The sequence below is a fragment of the Cyrtonyx montezumae genome, unplaced genomic scaffold, assembly GCF_038088225.1.
Source record: "Cyrtonyx montezumae isolate F1298 unplaced genomic scaffold, pur_monq_1.0 scaffold_4, whole genome shotgun sequence".
Lineage (NCBI taxonomy): Eukaryota > Metazoa > Chordata > Aves > Galliformes > Odontophoridae > Cyrtonyx > Cyrtonyx montezumae.
The window spans coordinates 24,083,616-24,099,115 of NW_027072045.1; the positions used below are offsets into that span (position 1 = coordinate 24,083,616).

General features: G+C 42.0%; 1 protein-coding gene across 2 annotated transcripts in view; it reads left to right on the forward strand.

The window, feature by feature from the left end:
- The first annotated feature begins 426 nt into the window (after positions 1–426).
- The window catches only part of BICC1 (BicC family RNA binding protein 1), a 93,803-nt gene continuing 78,729 nt past the window's right edge, over positions 427–15,500 (forward strand). Inside the window, exon 1 of one of the 2 annotated variants that reach the window (XM_065746780.1) lies at positions 427–681. In XM_065746780.1, coding sequence (XP_065602852.1) covers positions 480–681 — 202 coding nt within the window. In that variant the 5' untranslated portion in view covers positions 427–479. Of the gene's footprint in view, positions 682–997; positions 1,131–15,500 lie in introns of those variants that run through there. The other variant, XM_065746781.1, reaches the window with a different exon arrangement.

The following is a 15,500-nucleotide window of genomic DNA, read 5'->3' on the forward strand; positions in this document are numbered from 1 at the left end:
GGCTGCTCACCCCCCAGCGGGCCCTGCCCCAGCGGGGGCGGCCTCGGGGGCGGGCGGGGCGGCGGCGCTCCCGGTGCCCCGCAGGCTCGGACCGGGACCGCGGCTCGAGCCGCGCCCCTCCCTGACGGCCGCCCGCCCCCTCGGCCGCTGGGGGCGGCCTCTTCCCTCCCCCTTCGCTCCCGCCGCCCCCTCCTCCCGGGATATCCCCGGCCCCTCCCCGGTGGCCCAGCGGCGGCCCAATGGAGGCGGAGATGCTGTGCGGGTTGCGGGCGGGCTGGGGGCGCCGCCGAGCCGCGGACGCCGGCCCGGGGCCGCGCGCACTCGGCGGGGAGCCGGAGGCAGAGGCGGGCGGCGGCGCCGGGACTCTGGCAGGCGGCGGCTGGGATGAGGCGGGGGGGCGGCTGTGGGGGCAGATAGCGTCCCGCGGGGAGGCGGCCGAGTGGGACTCGGAGCGGCGGCGGGGACCGCCCGGCAGCGCCATGGCGGCTCAGTGCGACCCGCTGAGCGGGTACCTGCAGCAGCCGCTCTCCGACCCGGGCTCCAACAGCGAGCGCAGCACCGACTCTCCCGTGCCCGGCTCCGAGGAGGACTCGGCCGGCCCGCCGCGGTCCCTGCACAGCCCCGAGTGGGGCGAGGAGCGATTCCGGGTGGACAGGAAGAAACTGGAGGCCATGCTCCAAGGTGAGGGCGGGGAGAGGCGCCGGGGGGGCGCGGGGCCGCGCCGGTCCGGCCCTGGCGTCGCGGGCAGAGCCGCTCCCGGGCGCTGCGATGCGCCGTGTCCCGTACCCGGCTCTCGGAAGCCGCTTCCGACCGAACGTCGACCCTGGAAGCGTGCTTTGGGCTCGGCGCTTTCTAGGAACAGTCCGAAGGCCGCGGCGTAGCGGGAAGGAGCGGCAGCATCCGCACGGCCCGGCCCGGGGACGAGCGCCGGGGGAGCGGAGCCCGGAGTGCCGTCTGCGGGGCTTTGGAAACTTGGGATCTGCGTGGATGGCTTTGAGCTAACGGTATCGCGAGTGTGGCTCTGTTTCCAAAAGGCGGATGGATGGGTTTAAAGCCGCTGAGGTTGGCGCCCAGCGAGCAGTTGATGATGGGGTGTTCCTGCTGCTGACCCCAGAGCCCTGAGTGCAGAGGTGAGTTCAGGGCTCGTGCTGCCCTGAGGCAGCAGGATGCGTTGGGAGCGACCCAGGAGAGTCAGGGTGCCTTGGAGAAGTGTACTCTTCACTTTGAGGCTGTTGTTTTATAAACAGCGTTACGCTCGCACCTTAATCTGGTTAGGTAAATTTTCCAAATAAAAGCCTAAACTATGTGTTGTAGTTGTTGATGAGGTGTGTGACGTGGATATCGCGTGCTGAGAACTGCAGTCAGCGGGAAGGTAGCTGGCTGTCCTGTCCCAGCACCTGCCTTAGGTGAGAGCTGGCAGAGAAGCGTGGGTGAATTGGCTGCTGCTGCAGAGCTGTGCTCTGACTCGGTGACTGCAATGATTGGAATTTTTTAAAATGAGATTCTGTCTCCTGGGGGTGGGTTAATCTTTAATCAGTTAATACTTCAGTGCCAGTAGAAAAATCTGTTTATGTCATGTGGTGAAGAGTAAGGAATTCTGAGGAATGAGTATCATAAGCAGAAACAACTGCGTCTGAAGATGTGCCCATAGGAGTGCTGTAGAACTAAAATAAATGGGTACAGGAAAGGAAGTGTTGGTAACTTTTCCCTGGCTTTTCATAAGGCACTCAGTGCTGTGAGAAGATTGACAGCTGCCTTAACCTTTTCCTGTGCTAATGAAATAAATTTCCATTATCTCATCCCACACAGTCTCTCTTTCTACTGCCTGGTAGTGAGCACGTGAGGGTAAGCAAAGATCCTGAGGAGAATCCCAGTCCCATATGGTTTGTTATCCAGTAGTAGCCAGTGTAAAAGAAGCTGGACTCTGTGATGCTTATGGTTGCATTCCAACTTGGGATGTTCTATGATAATAAGAAGTGTGGGGAGCTGCTTGCTTGCTCTCCTGTTTTCAGTTTCTTCTTATCCTTTCAAGTCTTATCCTCGTAAGAGTTAGGAGGTCTGATAGGTAGCACAGACAGAATGCTGTGTGTTTCCATGTTGCTTTACAGCCATTCTAGTAGGTATGTGATTCATATAGTAGTTTGGAGAGGTTTTGCTGCTGCTTATTAACTTTCTTTTGGTGAAGAAAAGCACATGTAGAACTCAGTATCAGGTAATCTTTGTTTATTGTGAAAGCCTAAACTTTCTGTCTTATTGGTTATACTAAAAACACATGTACTAGGAAATGTAGCAGTGGCAAGTGGAAAACGATCAGGAAACAACCAACTGTTTATTAAATGTCAGTGCTTTTGAACAAGTTCTTATCTTGTGTCTTGACTTCCCTGCGAGGTAGGTCTAATTTGATCTATTTTGTAGGAGAATACATCAGGAACTTCAGCAAGTTTACCAGGGTGTCACACAGAGCATTGGAAAAACAGAGCCGTAGATGGTACCCAGAAGTTTCAAGTCAGTTTTGTTGCTGGTTGCAAAACAAAATTGATTTTGGTGGATGGGTGTGGCTGTCTTCTGTAAGTGTAAACTTTCCCTCACCCCTGGGAGGAAATAAATGATGTAGAACTGTTATGTTCAGAAATTCACTAGTCTCTCTTACAGTGAATTTCTGACTCTGAGAACATGACTCATGAGGTCATGGTTCCTATTGTTTCTAATACCAGCATTCTCCACTGGAAGTTTTTAAAATGTGCAGAAATGACATTGTGGAAGGGAATCATCTCTCTCATCTTCCCTTTGAGAAGTGGTCATTAGATTCTGACTCCCAAGATTTACCCAACTTTTTAATCTGAGCTCGCATAAGTATAGCTTCTTGGTCATATTAGATAGGTTATGTCTCTTCTTGAGTTCAACAAGACTTATGGCTTGTTGAAGTGTTCTCAGTGGCTTTCTTAGGTTGCATGAATGTGAAAATACAACGCCTTTAGTTGAGCTGTCATTAAAGCCAAATTGTAAACAGCATTCAGTGAAGAAACCTACCAGGAAATGTTGAAATGTTCTCTTTCTTGCTCAGGGAACCCTTTCTGTTTTTTTTAATAGTCAACATCTGCTGTTTACTAACAAAGAAATATAAGAAGCAATCAGTAGTAGAAAAAAGTTGAAGAAGCTGAGTGTTAGACCTGGTACTTCTGCTGCATTTTTTTTGTGTTGCATTACTAAATCCTCATTTCTTCCAGGGTTATCTTGCATCTTTTCTGTAACTGCTATATTGTTCGTAGTTTCTCAAGGGGCAAGGACTTCAGTGAGATTCACCTGGCACTGCAGATGTGTTGTGTGGTTCACTTATGGGATAGGGGTCCTGGGTACCTTGATATCGGCTGCAGAATCCGTAGAGAGAGGAAGTGGTGTGGCAAGACATACAAGGCAACTCTCTTCCAAAAAGCTGTCGTTGTGGCTTGTTGGCTACCAATTCCTTCTGAAGTAGAAACCAAACCTGAACTGAGGCAGCAGAAAGCACTGACAGATGTGGGGGGTGCTGCTTGTTCTTCTTTTCTTCACTTTTCGGTGGTTGTTCCAGTGTTTTTGGTGTTTTGAAGGTGGATTCTTATTAGCCTTAAGTTAAATATTTAAATGAAAAGTAGAGGGAGAGTCTCAAATAATTTTGCTAGTATCAGCAAATGTGACAGCTGTGGCGAACATTTTGGATGTAAGAATTTTTTCATGTCAAGCCATCTTATATTACTGTTTTATTACTTAAAGATGAGTGGAGTCATGTTCCGTTAATCTTTGTCCTTACTGTGGGATATATGTTTCCTTACGGTACATCTCTTATCAGTTTGTTGGTGCAGAGATCTCCTAGACTAGGTAATTTTTTTTTCCAAGAAATGAGTAAAGCAGATCAGCTGTAGCTTCCTTATTTCGTCAGCAACAGCTCATCAGATGGTATTTCATATTATTCCTGTTAATCATAGCTGCTATGTACTGGGAAACAGGTGATTTGATGGTGTGGAGTAATTCACTTTGGGTGCCTGCTCCCATAGCAGCTGTGTGATTACAAAAATGAAAACTGATAAACTTGAAAAAGCTGTCTGAGAAGGTACAGTTTAAGAAATGCATGGCCGTTGGAAGATGCAGAAGTTACCCATGCACTCTTAACAAATAAAGAAGGTAAAACACTCTAATACCTTTCTATTGCATCTATTGCATTGTGACTTAGCTGTGAAGTACTATGCCAGTTTTATTTTAAACAATCCTTTCTTCTATGTCATTCTTTAGCAGACATAGACTTTTGATGGGATGTATCTAGAGCACATGCTTGAGTACTTGGATTTTACAATGCACTCTTATCCAGCAAAATTTCAGCCAAGAAAAGGAAAAACAAGCAACACCACAAAACCACATTTCTTGTTTTAAGAGGAGCTTAACTGCAACAGTGATGCAGATGCCATATTATGTATCTTTCCTTACCGAAAGAAGAATACAGCAACAGAGAAGAGAATATGTCAGTGACAGTCTGTTGCCTGTCAGAATTTGCTTTTTAAAATGCATCTTTCATTTTGGGGACACATTTAGGTAACTTCAAATTTGTTATCTGGAACTTTGTGTTTTTTTTTTTCCATGAGATAATTTGTTGGTTTTCTCAGTTATTGAAGCACCTTTCTGTTGTTGGGAATGTGCTCCAGAGAAGGTTGATATCAAGTGGGAGTCTCATCCTGGGCTCATAGATCTCTCATCCAGCTCTCTAGATCTGACTCTCAGTTCTTTTGTGTTAACTGAAGAAAGTCTGCATCTGTAGGAATTGTGTCAATCTTCGTGTACATAAGGTAGATTGATCTTTCTCCTGCAGATTTGCTGTTCCTTGCCTGTGATTTGGAGTTGGAAAAATGCTCAGCTGGTTATTTTTGACCCAAACAAGTCACAGAATTGCAGAGTTGTAGGGGTTGGAAAGGACCTCTAGAGATCATCTAGTCCAACCCCCATAGAGTGATGAGGCTTCTCTTTGATACATGTGACAGAAACACATAATTTTTTTTGTTCATTTAGTCTAGGTGAGCTGTGCCTATATTCCCTGTAAGTCTATTGACAATCAACTGTAAATTCCTTTGCCCAAAGCTCACCCTTGAGGCCATTGCCTGGTGCTAAGACTGCACTTAGACAACGCCTAGCTCTGGTGCCTGGGTGATAACCGATTTATTTTGTGTTTGCTGATCTATCAGATGGAACTTGCTGCGCTTCAGCAAGTATGTTTTTTCAACTTAACGTGTAATTGTCAAGTGTGTTTGTAATACTTAGGCTAGTTGGTATCAGCTTTGGAGAATGATAAATTGATGTCTGACTGGCCGAGCTTATGTGGTGTGGGGAAGAAAGCCACTTGAATGTGTGGAGGGAGTTGGAGATGTTCCAGGAAAGCTGGAGATGTTGCTGCAAACAATAGTTTTATAAGGAGCTGTGCCCTGAGCATGTGAATTGACAGACTTTGAGCAAGTTGGTTTAGTAGGCAGTCTTCAATCTTAATTTAAATAGGGTCGTCCTGACTGGTTTCTGTGTGGGGATGATGACCTGTGCGTAAAGTATACTGGTACTGATATTTGAATCCTTCCCTTCTAGATTCTTGCATGATGGTGGCAGAAATCTAAACAGTAACACTTAATGTACAGTGTTCATTTGAATAGTTGGCATACTTTGCTTGCAGTTGAATTTATAGATACATAATGTTATTGATTTGTATTCCTGCTTAAAGGGTCTCTACTGGAGCTGTAAGAAGGATGAAGTACATCTTTTCTTTGTCCAGGTTCTTACTGAAATAACTCCTCAAACTCATAGCCTGTGAATGCTTCTTTTTCCTAGAAAAAGAAAATGATTTTTTTCTTTACTGAAGTATGAGATTTCTGTTCATGTTTTTCTATTTTTTGTACCTTGCAATGCATTAGCATAGCCTGGACAGGGAACATAGTTGTGGGGTAATGGGAACCTTTCTAATAGCATTTACATTTGGTGTTTAACTTACATGTAGCAGGAGAAAAACAGTTCCATTTCTTGGTCAGGCTTTCAAATCCCCGAAGTGCTGAGTAGTCTATTTCTACAAAAAATAAATACATGAAATGAATTTGTGTGACTTGTAGTTTAAAAATGTTCTTACATTCCATTGTTAACAATTGTAATAATACCACTTTCTCAAGTTTCAGTGTTTAAGTAGTACAACGGACTATCATGGTTTGGCATGAGCTGCTGAGTTAAGTATTGCTGGCTTGCACATTCCTGTTGGTTATATTGTAATCTTTACCTCCATTGGAAAATATGTCCTATTTTGAGTACTTATTGCAGGCTTTTGGCTTAATGCCTGTCAAACAATTATAATTGTTAGTTTTCATTTATATTCAATGTTAAGTTGAATAACTAATAGTGTTTTTATAAATGATTTTTTTACACTGCTGTCCCATACTGTGAAGGCTCAGTGGTTTTCCTGTACTTCAAATGTAAAAAACTTACTGTGCATTAGTTGGTCTTCGGATAGCTCATGAATCACATATAACTTTTGTAGTTCAAGGAGTGAGTACTTGATTTAAGGATTTCTTCCTGAAGATTCTGCCTGTTAATCAGTGGTAGTTTTCATAATGATTTTGAGTTAAGCAACAGTAGGGTTTTGTTTGATATCTTTATGGCTATACTTTCGTGTATCTAGTTCAGATCAGGAAGACTGCCTTGTATGGGCTAATGTAATTCTTCATGTTTCAGTGACTTTAACAGCTGATTTATGTCAAGACTTCTGTAATGATATCTTCCTTACTGGAATAGGAATATTATTTCTTAAGTTTCCTGTTCAAGTTCTGTTGATATATTGAGGAAATGTTATCTCAAAAGACTGAGGTAAGAAAAATGCGTATTTGAACTCTAAGTTTGAGGGGGTGTGTTTGTAATGTCAGTCACAGATAGGATCTGTCTCGTAACAGACATGAGCAAAGCAAAATCTTCAAGGAGTGAAGGCTTTGGTTGGTGAGTGCTAGCAGCCGTCTGCCAGTTCACTCTGCAGAGCTGCTGGGATAACTGCAGTTCTCACAGAAAATTGCTGCACCCCTTCCACCATCCTTTCCCTTCCTTGACTAATAGAAGTCTGAGGAACTAGGGTGTTCAGCAAATTTCCTCTGTGATTATACATGACACTGTAGTTTCGGGAATTGAAGAACTCAGTGTGTGGGGAAAGCGGCTAGGGGGCTTGAAATGAGTGTGAAATAGGAATGCTAGATACCTGAATGGATAAATCCTTTGTCTAGTAGCGTTACTACACTTGATTTTCTGCTGGAAACCTGACAGTTTGGTTGCATACGATGCATGTATCCATAGTGTTTGGTCCCAGGCACCATCTTGGCTTTGTAGCTCTGGTACAATGGGAAGCAGGGCATGCAGCATTGGAAGGGCAGCCACCCACACTGTGCCTGCTGAATGGCTGTGGGGGAAGCCCCTGTTCCTCTTTCGGGGAAGGTGTGTGTGCTGTCTGGACCTGGACTCCCAACTGGTGATGTGGATGTAGTAGAATGAGCTTAGCCAAGGGTCACAAAGAGACGAGGGACTGGAGCCTATGGTATGGGAGGAGAGGCTGAAGCACCTGGGACTACCCAGCTTTAAGTTGGAGAAGACATGAGGGAGATCTTGTTCATTGTGTGTATTGGGGTGTAAAGAAAACAGACTTTAGCAAATCAGCTACTACTAACAGGGTATGAGGCTAAGTTACTTCTTGTACCTTCTTTTTTCTATGAAAATGATCTTTCATTTACTTTATTTTAAAGATAGTTGGAAACTTGAAGGAGACAACCTCTCTTGGCGGTTCCAGTCATATTTACAACAGCTTCAAGAATGAGTGTGGCCCAAAGCAAATAGCTATAGCTGATGCTGTTTTGTGGAAGATAATTGAAAATGTTTCATCACTGCACTTTATTTTTGGGTTTGAGTTGTTTCACGCTATAAAAACGGGAAAGAACTTATTTGCATAAATATCTGTAGGACTTGCATTTTGCAGGTAGAAATGCATGGGATGCTTTAAATCAGCGGGGTGGTGCATAAAGGTTGTGCTTCATTGGCTCATTGCAGATGAGGGATGTAGATAGGGAGTCATAGCATTGGAATGCTGTACAATAGTCTGGAGGTTTAAAAAAAAGCATAAAAGTGTGCAAACAAATATACCTTTGCAGAAGAACTCAAGGTTGCAAGACTTGTGATCAAAAATAAGATCTACCTGATGTTTTTCTCCAAGAAGTTATTGCGTGTTGATATACAATTCAACCTGATAAAATTGAATCTGTTCTAGAAAAAAATCCATAGAAATCTTCACTCGTCAGTTTTGTAGTGCTCACTTATGAGAAGAGGTTAGTTAACTGATCAAGCATTTACCTAGAGATAAGCTTATCAGTGGAAAAAAAAATAGCCCTTTGGAGCAGAAACTGTATGCCAGGATTGATGAAAGTGACTGATTATTGTGGTGGATTTGCCTTCCTCAGGAGTGAGAAGCAACTTGTAGTAAAAATCTGGTCTGCACCTGTCCAAGTCCTGGTAGTGTTTGGATGTTTACCTTAAAATTAAGTCCAATTATTAATGCTTTAGAGTGTTATTTTAATGGAACTTCAAATAGTGATAGAACTGGTTATATAGGCTGCCTATATACAAGTTATATAGGCTGCCTTCGCATTTTAAAGCTGTGGTTCTCCTGAATAAGTATAAAATTGCTAATACATTATTTTGTATTCTTGCTCAGTTTATTTATTCATCTATTTAGCACGGCTACTGCTGTTCTTCAGATACCGTTTTATAAGTTAAGGCCTGATTTCCTCCCAGATAGCCAGTGGACAGATAGAACCACTGCTTTCGTTCGATGTCTTGTGGTCAGCAGTTCTAAAAGTTCTGTGAAGTAAAGCTATTCCTTGAGTTATTATTTTTCGCAGTTGCTCAGGCAGGTATTGCCTAGAAATGGGTTAAAATCAGACCTCTGTTAGAGGCTGAGCAGCATGGGAGCATCCTGCGGTCACTGGAGGAGGCTGTGTGCCAGGACACAGGCACTCTGATCAGCTGGAGATCTTCCTGAGCACGTGCCTGGTGGTGTGTGTAGTTCGGTGCTGCAAGGTGTTGCTGCATCTCTAGAGAGGTACAAATACAACCTGTTGGACTGAAAGCAGTATGAGTGCTGATCTGCCTTGAGAGCTCAGTTCAATTGCTGCTCAGGTTCATTTGGGCCTTGCTCCTTTCCCAGCTGTGGTGCAGCTCCAGGCTCCTGCCCTGTGCAATTCCAGTGCTCACCTGTTGTGCAGGGGCTGCTCTACACCCTGTGAGAAATGCTGCTTCTTCAGAAAACCCAGTAAACACGTATGGAGAAGCTGTTTTTTCAAATACTAATTTGAGAAAACAGCAACTCCCATCCTTTTTCTGGCTTTTTGCCTGTTAGGAACTTGTGTAGACGCAAGTGAAGCCCGAGCTTTCCATTTTCCATTTGCTAAACTCGTGTCTGGGCCAGGCCCGGCAGGCTTTGCAGAGTCTACTTTCAATTTTCCACTAAAGCAAAGTGATATGAGTAAAGTCTGTAGGAACAGTTTTCGAGGAAAAAATAAGCAGTTGTATTTCTGCTTATAGTCTTCCTACAAGGCTTGCAGTGTATACATACTCAGGAATTTATTTTTAAGACTGTAGCTTCTACAAGTATGTTTTTCCCTATTGGTGCAAAGAGTCTCTTTGGTTTTGTTTGGTGTTGTCTGCTCCCTCCAGCTTAACTTTTTATTTAGGAAGCTATGGGATTGTCATTGAATTAGGCCTTCCAGTCCTTCTCTGAAGTTTTCTAGCTTTTGAAGGTAACTTCTATTTGTAAGAATGAATGCCACAAGATGTTTTGCTGTAGATACTGGAATGCTATGGAGCATCTGGAAGCAAAAGCCCTAAGTGAAAAAGCTTTCCAAGGGCAGAAAAATTAAACATACTCATTCAAGGTCTTTTAAGTGAATAAGTCAGTAATGTAAGAATGGGTATTAAAAAGTCAGTGTTAGCATTTCACAGTGATTTGATGTAAGGTATCCATCTATTCACTCACCTTACTGGCAACGAGATGACTAGCAGAGAAAACTAATAGGTCCTCCTGCTACTTGTGGAGGAGGTCAGATCATAGGTTTCATTTGGTAAACTTCAGACCTGGAAAGGAATTATGCTGTACTTCCTCGTGAGGGAAACTTGCAACATTTTAATAATAAAGTTCAGCTAAACAGTTTATAGTATAGCACGTCTGGAAATGAGCAGCAGGCCAAGTACATCTGGCCTGAAAGAGTCCATGTTAATAGGAGATTGGAGTTAGAAATTGGTGATGCTAACGATTTATTTCAAAGGAAGGAAAAAAAACAAAAAAACCCAAACCCCAGCTCTATCATTTCAGCCCTTCCAAACAGCATTGTGGGTACTTAAGACTTGTTTTTAAGTCTAATATGCACATGCTCATACAAACCTTCTGTTCTATCATCCCGCTGTCTTATTAGTATCTTGCTATGTGAAGTTTTACTGTTAGAATTTTTGGTGATATTCTGATATTTTGTGGTGGGTTTAACAGCTATTCCAAAGTTTAAATATGTTGTCACCATGTTTTTAAGTTGTAGTAAATATGTATTCTACTTATGAGTGATGGCACTTTGTCCATTATGAGCAAGGTCTGCTTTAGGAATCTGCGTTGCCATTCTGGAGTAGTGGTTTAAGCTGACCTTTAAGTCTGCCTTTTCCCTACTGCCAATAACTGTCTGAATGGAGAGCTTTGATTTTTATCTATTTGTATTGGCTCTGTGCTGTTCAGAGCACGTCTGTGATAAATTTATGGCAGCTGAATATACGAGGCTGGTAACTTAAGACTAAGCATCTTGAGAAATGTAAAAAATGAAGTCTTTAATTCCAAAAGAAATATTAGGTCAATTAAGTGGTGCATGGAAGCATTTTTACGTTACAGAAAGCTTTAGCAGATGCTTCTTTTGAAGATGTCGTGCTATGAAGGCCACAGGGAATAATTGCATTGCCTGTGGGAATACAAACCATGATTCTGTGAGCTGTTTGCTGTATAATTAAATCAAAGGCCATGTTGTAAGGTGGTTCCTGTACTACAAACATAGTCATGAGTGCAAGCTTAATCACTTAATGATACAATCAGTGTGTTCTAACCTGAGCTTGATGCATCTGCTGCTCTAGGGCCTGGACAAAAGATGGGGCTCACTTCTTCTGGATGTGTGGTGCATGAGTGAGAAGTGCCGTGAAATGGTGCTGTATTAAATTACATCGATGTCCCCTTGTTTATATGCAGTTAGAGCAGTTAAAATAGTGTTGTTTTAGAAATCTGGTTACAGAGTACAATGTTTAAATATTGTTTTATATGGTAGAAAGGGATCTCAGTACTTTTATAGTAGAACAAATAAAAATGCTGGTTTTCCTTTAGTAAACTTACTCCTGGAGTATGTGTCAAATAGTGGATAAGAAAGTCTGGTTTTGATCTATTCCATGTGCAGAAACAGTGAATAAATTTGATCAAATCTTAGTACTTTAAAAGCAATTCCTTTCTGAAATACAAACATATTTCTGCAGAAATGTCTTTTCTGTCTCGATGAGGAAGACATTCCATCCCTGGAGTCCAGAATCCATGGATTCCCCATATGTGTGAGATTGTTTCAGTACTCTAAACAATTGAACATGTAAGGATGTTTTCTGGGTTGCTTAGTAACAGTCAGGTTCTCTATTTTAAATGGCCTTCAGTGACATCTTTAGGTTTTTTTTTATTCAGAGATTTGGCAGAAATAAAAGTCACTCTTGAAACTTGAGGAATTGTTTAAGCCATGAAAAAGTGGGGTTGGATTGTGTTGAAGTTTAGTTTGTTTGTTTACAGAACTTGATATTCTGTTACAGGTTTGGGAGCCTTGAGTTTAAGGAAGAACTATATTGAGCACCCGGTAGGATTAAGTTGGTTGTCATCTGAAAGGCAGAGCTTGGATTACAGAATGTTGGAAGTTAATTTAAAGCATTTTTTGGTCAATGTATTTAATTGAAAATGTATTACCTGTTTTTTACATATGAAGCCGAACTTCATGACTGTGTTCTGAGTTGAGAATATTCCAGCTAAAACTAAAAATAAGCAAGCTATTTCTTTGCTTATGGAATACCAATTGCATGCTGACAAGGGTCCTATTACTGGGGTACTCTTCATTACTGCTGCAGAGCTGGCACTGGGGCTGTGTCCTGCTTGGCTGGAGGAGCCAGCAGGGAGTTAAGAGTTCAGCTTCAGTTCATGCTGCAAGGTCAGTGTTGTCAGCTTCTGCTTTTGGTGTGTCTCTGCTGCATACATTTCCAAAGTTGAAGTGATACTTGTGCCCCTGTGCAGATGTGGCTTGCAGGAGCATGCTGCAGGACTGGGCAGGCATGGGAGAGGTGCATAGCCAGGGGGAGGAACTGCGTGACTGCTCCTGTGGCTGAGACAGAGGAGTGTAAGGGCCAAGTAGTTTTTGTGCATAGGAAAGATTTTGTGAGAAATCTTGGAGCAAAGTAGAGGATACATGACCAAGGTGGTTTAAAAATAAAAAAATGAATAGCCTTGAAAATGCAAAGATCTTCCTGCATGTGCCAACACCAGACATGTCACTCCTGAGCAAAGCTTTCAGCTGCAGTTCTATTCACGTTCCCTTGCTCCTTCTTTCTGCTTGGTCTTCTATGGGAAGAGAGGGAGAGAAAGCCCTGCTCAGCTGTGCTTTGCCTCCTCCCAGCAGCACGGTGCTGGTGGTGGCTGCTAGGGGCACGTAACTAGGGTTTGATGTTGGAAGTACAGCTGAGTATTCTCCTAGTGAAGTACTGATTTTGTTTTACCAATCACTGTCACAAATTGAAAAGTCATTACAAATAAGGTAGGCTTGATTAATTTTAAGGTAGATTGATTCTGTCTGGTAATGCAGTGGTAAACTTCTGGATGGAGCTTCTTACTGTGAAATACTCAGTCCTTAGTATGTAGTGTTGACTCTACTTATGTTGTCTTACAGTCTTTTAATAATCAGAGTGAATTCTTAATGATGCCTAATTTTATATCATGCAACAGAGTTCAGCATCAGCGGAAGTTAAGATACAATAGTAAATCCTAATTATAAAATAAAATAATTATTTTTTGTGGTCTCTTGTAATTCCCAAATGTTATAGTTTGCTTTTAGGCTCTATCTCTTCACTTCTGCTTCAGAAATGCAGAGGCACTTAACCTCTGTAATAGCAAAGTTCATCTCAAGATCTGAATTGAAAGGCGTACTAGTACCACTTTTTGGGGGGACATAAGACTTGTACAGAGTTGTTTAAGAGGGCAATGTCTTTTTAGGCCAATTGTTCTCTATCTTCATTTCATTTTTCTTTGGTTTTCAATTAACAACTCTCATACTTTCTGGTAGATGGACCGCAGGTCCAAACTATGTTACCAGCTTGTTTTGCTTAAACACAGCAGCGTGTTCCTTGACTTTCTGGCAGGACCTAGTTACTTGGTATGAAGGGGAGCTTTGCAGCTGACTGATCATCCACCATGACTTCACGAGGGACTGTGCTTGAGCTAGCACCTAGTGATATTTCTTCAGTGTAGTTTTTTTTCTCTGCTATGGAGTAACATCTCTTATTGGCTTAAGGTAGATAGATGCTGTCACTAGAGGTTGTTAAGGTTTCACTGTAGCAGCTTAGGCAGCAGATACAAATCTAGTTTTTCTGAAACAAAATTCCTTTTGAAACATTTTAAATGTGATGGTTACATTTCAGCAAGTTACAGAGAAGATTTGTCTCAGTCTCTGCAAATGGGATTTTGCCAAGACTGTGGCCAATCTGTCTTATGATTTCAGGGCAGGGACTTAGAGAGCTGACAAATATTTTATGATTAGAGCCAGTTGAATTAAAACAGAAAACCTGCGTCCAACAAAAATAAAAATAATAAGAAAAAGCAAACAGGAAATGTTGCTTTTTTGGCATTTTTTTTAATGGCTTGTGAATTCTAGAATGCAGTGGACTATGCAAACTTTACTTCTAATTTTTCCTGATTTTATTTTTATTATCTGCAAATCACAATTGAGAATATGAGTCTCCTGAGCAATTCTCCTCTTACGATCTGATCATTGCAGCGTTACAGTGTCGAAACAGTTTTGGGAAGTCTGCTGTGTCAGTAGAAAGCAAGTCATTTATATGCTTCCTTAGCTGTCCTTACAGAAAAATCTATTACTTTCCATGAAACTTAATTATTTCTAATTGTATGCAGCAATTCATTTTTGTTTTTTAGGATTGTGCAGGGGAAAAACACGTCTTAACAGCACAGCTAAATAGTTCAAGTAACACTGCTATAAAAAAAAGAGGCATAGAAGTACTACAACAAATTAAATGATGAAATGGCTCTTCATGGATTGGAGAACTCAGCTCAGTCAGGTCTAAGAGCTGGCAGTAGGAGAATTGTCTTGACTTGTCTAATGGGGCTCTGCAGCATGAAGAGCAGAAGTGCCTCTGCTACCTCATATGCATGCTTTTGCATGCAGATGATGGTAAAACTCAGGTAATACCTGGTGTGTTCAAGAGTTACAAGTGCTGATAAGCGCTGTCTTTTGAATGTGACCAGATGAAGTGTGTGTATTTTTTTGTGCGTTCTATGTAATTAGAATGTAACTTAATTCGTAGAATGTGTTTTCAGTATTAGGAGATAGAATTCTGAGTTCTAGTTCTTCATTGCTGTATGTGGGCGTGAATTATTTGCAACTGTAAAAATTAACTGGAACATAAAATTACTTGAATTCTCTTAAGTGAGAAACTAGGAAAATTGCTGTGGATGAATTGCAACTGCAGGAAGACACAGTTAAATGAAGCTAATATTGGAAGACTTGGCTTAATACTTGCCGTGTGTGAGTAGAGCTGTGGTTGGTGTTTTTCTGAAGTAGTCATTAGACTGTTGTATGTTCCTTATGCTAAGTGGACATGTCTGTTTTAGTAGCACTTCTGAACTTTAACACTTGTTTTCTCTCATGTCCACTGCATCTACACAGTGACAGCGGAGCTGGATACCTGTTCTGTTCTTCTTTGCCTTGCACTCATTCTTCCACAATGTCTGGATGATTCAAGATTACCATATAAAAGCTGCTTTAAGGCTTCAAGGGGTTCTTGTTATGCAAACACCTCCTGTCTGGAAGTGAAAGTTTTTAGTATAATGCATTTGCAAGAACATTCTACTCATAAGCTACAGTTGGTCTTTTTTTCTCCTCAAATGCAGTCTTCTGCAGCCTAAGGTTTCTGTTTACTTGGCTTAAAAACTCCTGAAACATGAACTTTACAAAACATTCAACAGAGGAAATGGAGCAGCAAGACCTAACATTCTTTGTTCAATCTTCCCTTTCTGCTTAGTTGTAAAGTTAATTCATTTTAACTTGAAGAACACACTTTTTTTTTTGTTAGTTGGTTTGCACTGCAAAAAGCTACAGCTTGTGTTGTGGAGTATCTTGAAGACCAAATTATTGTAATGG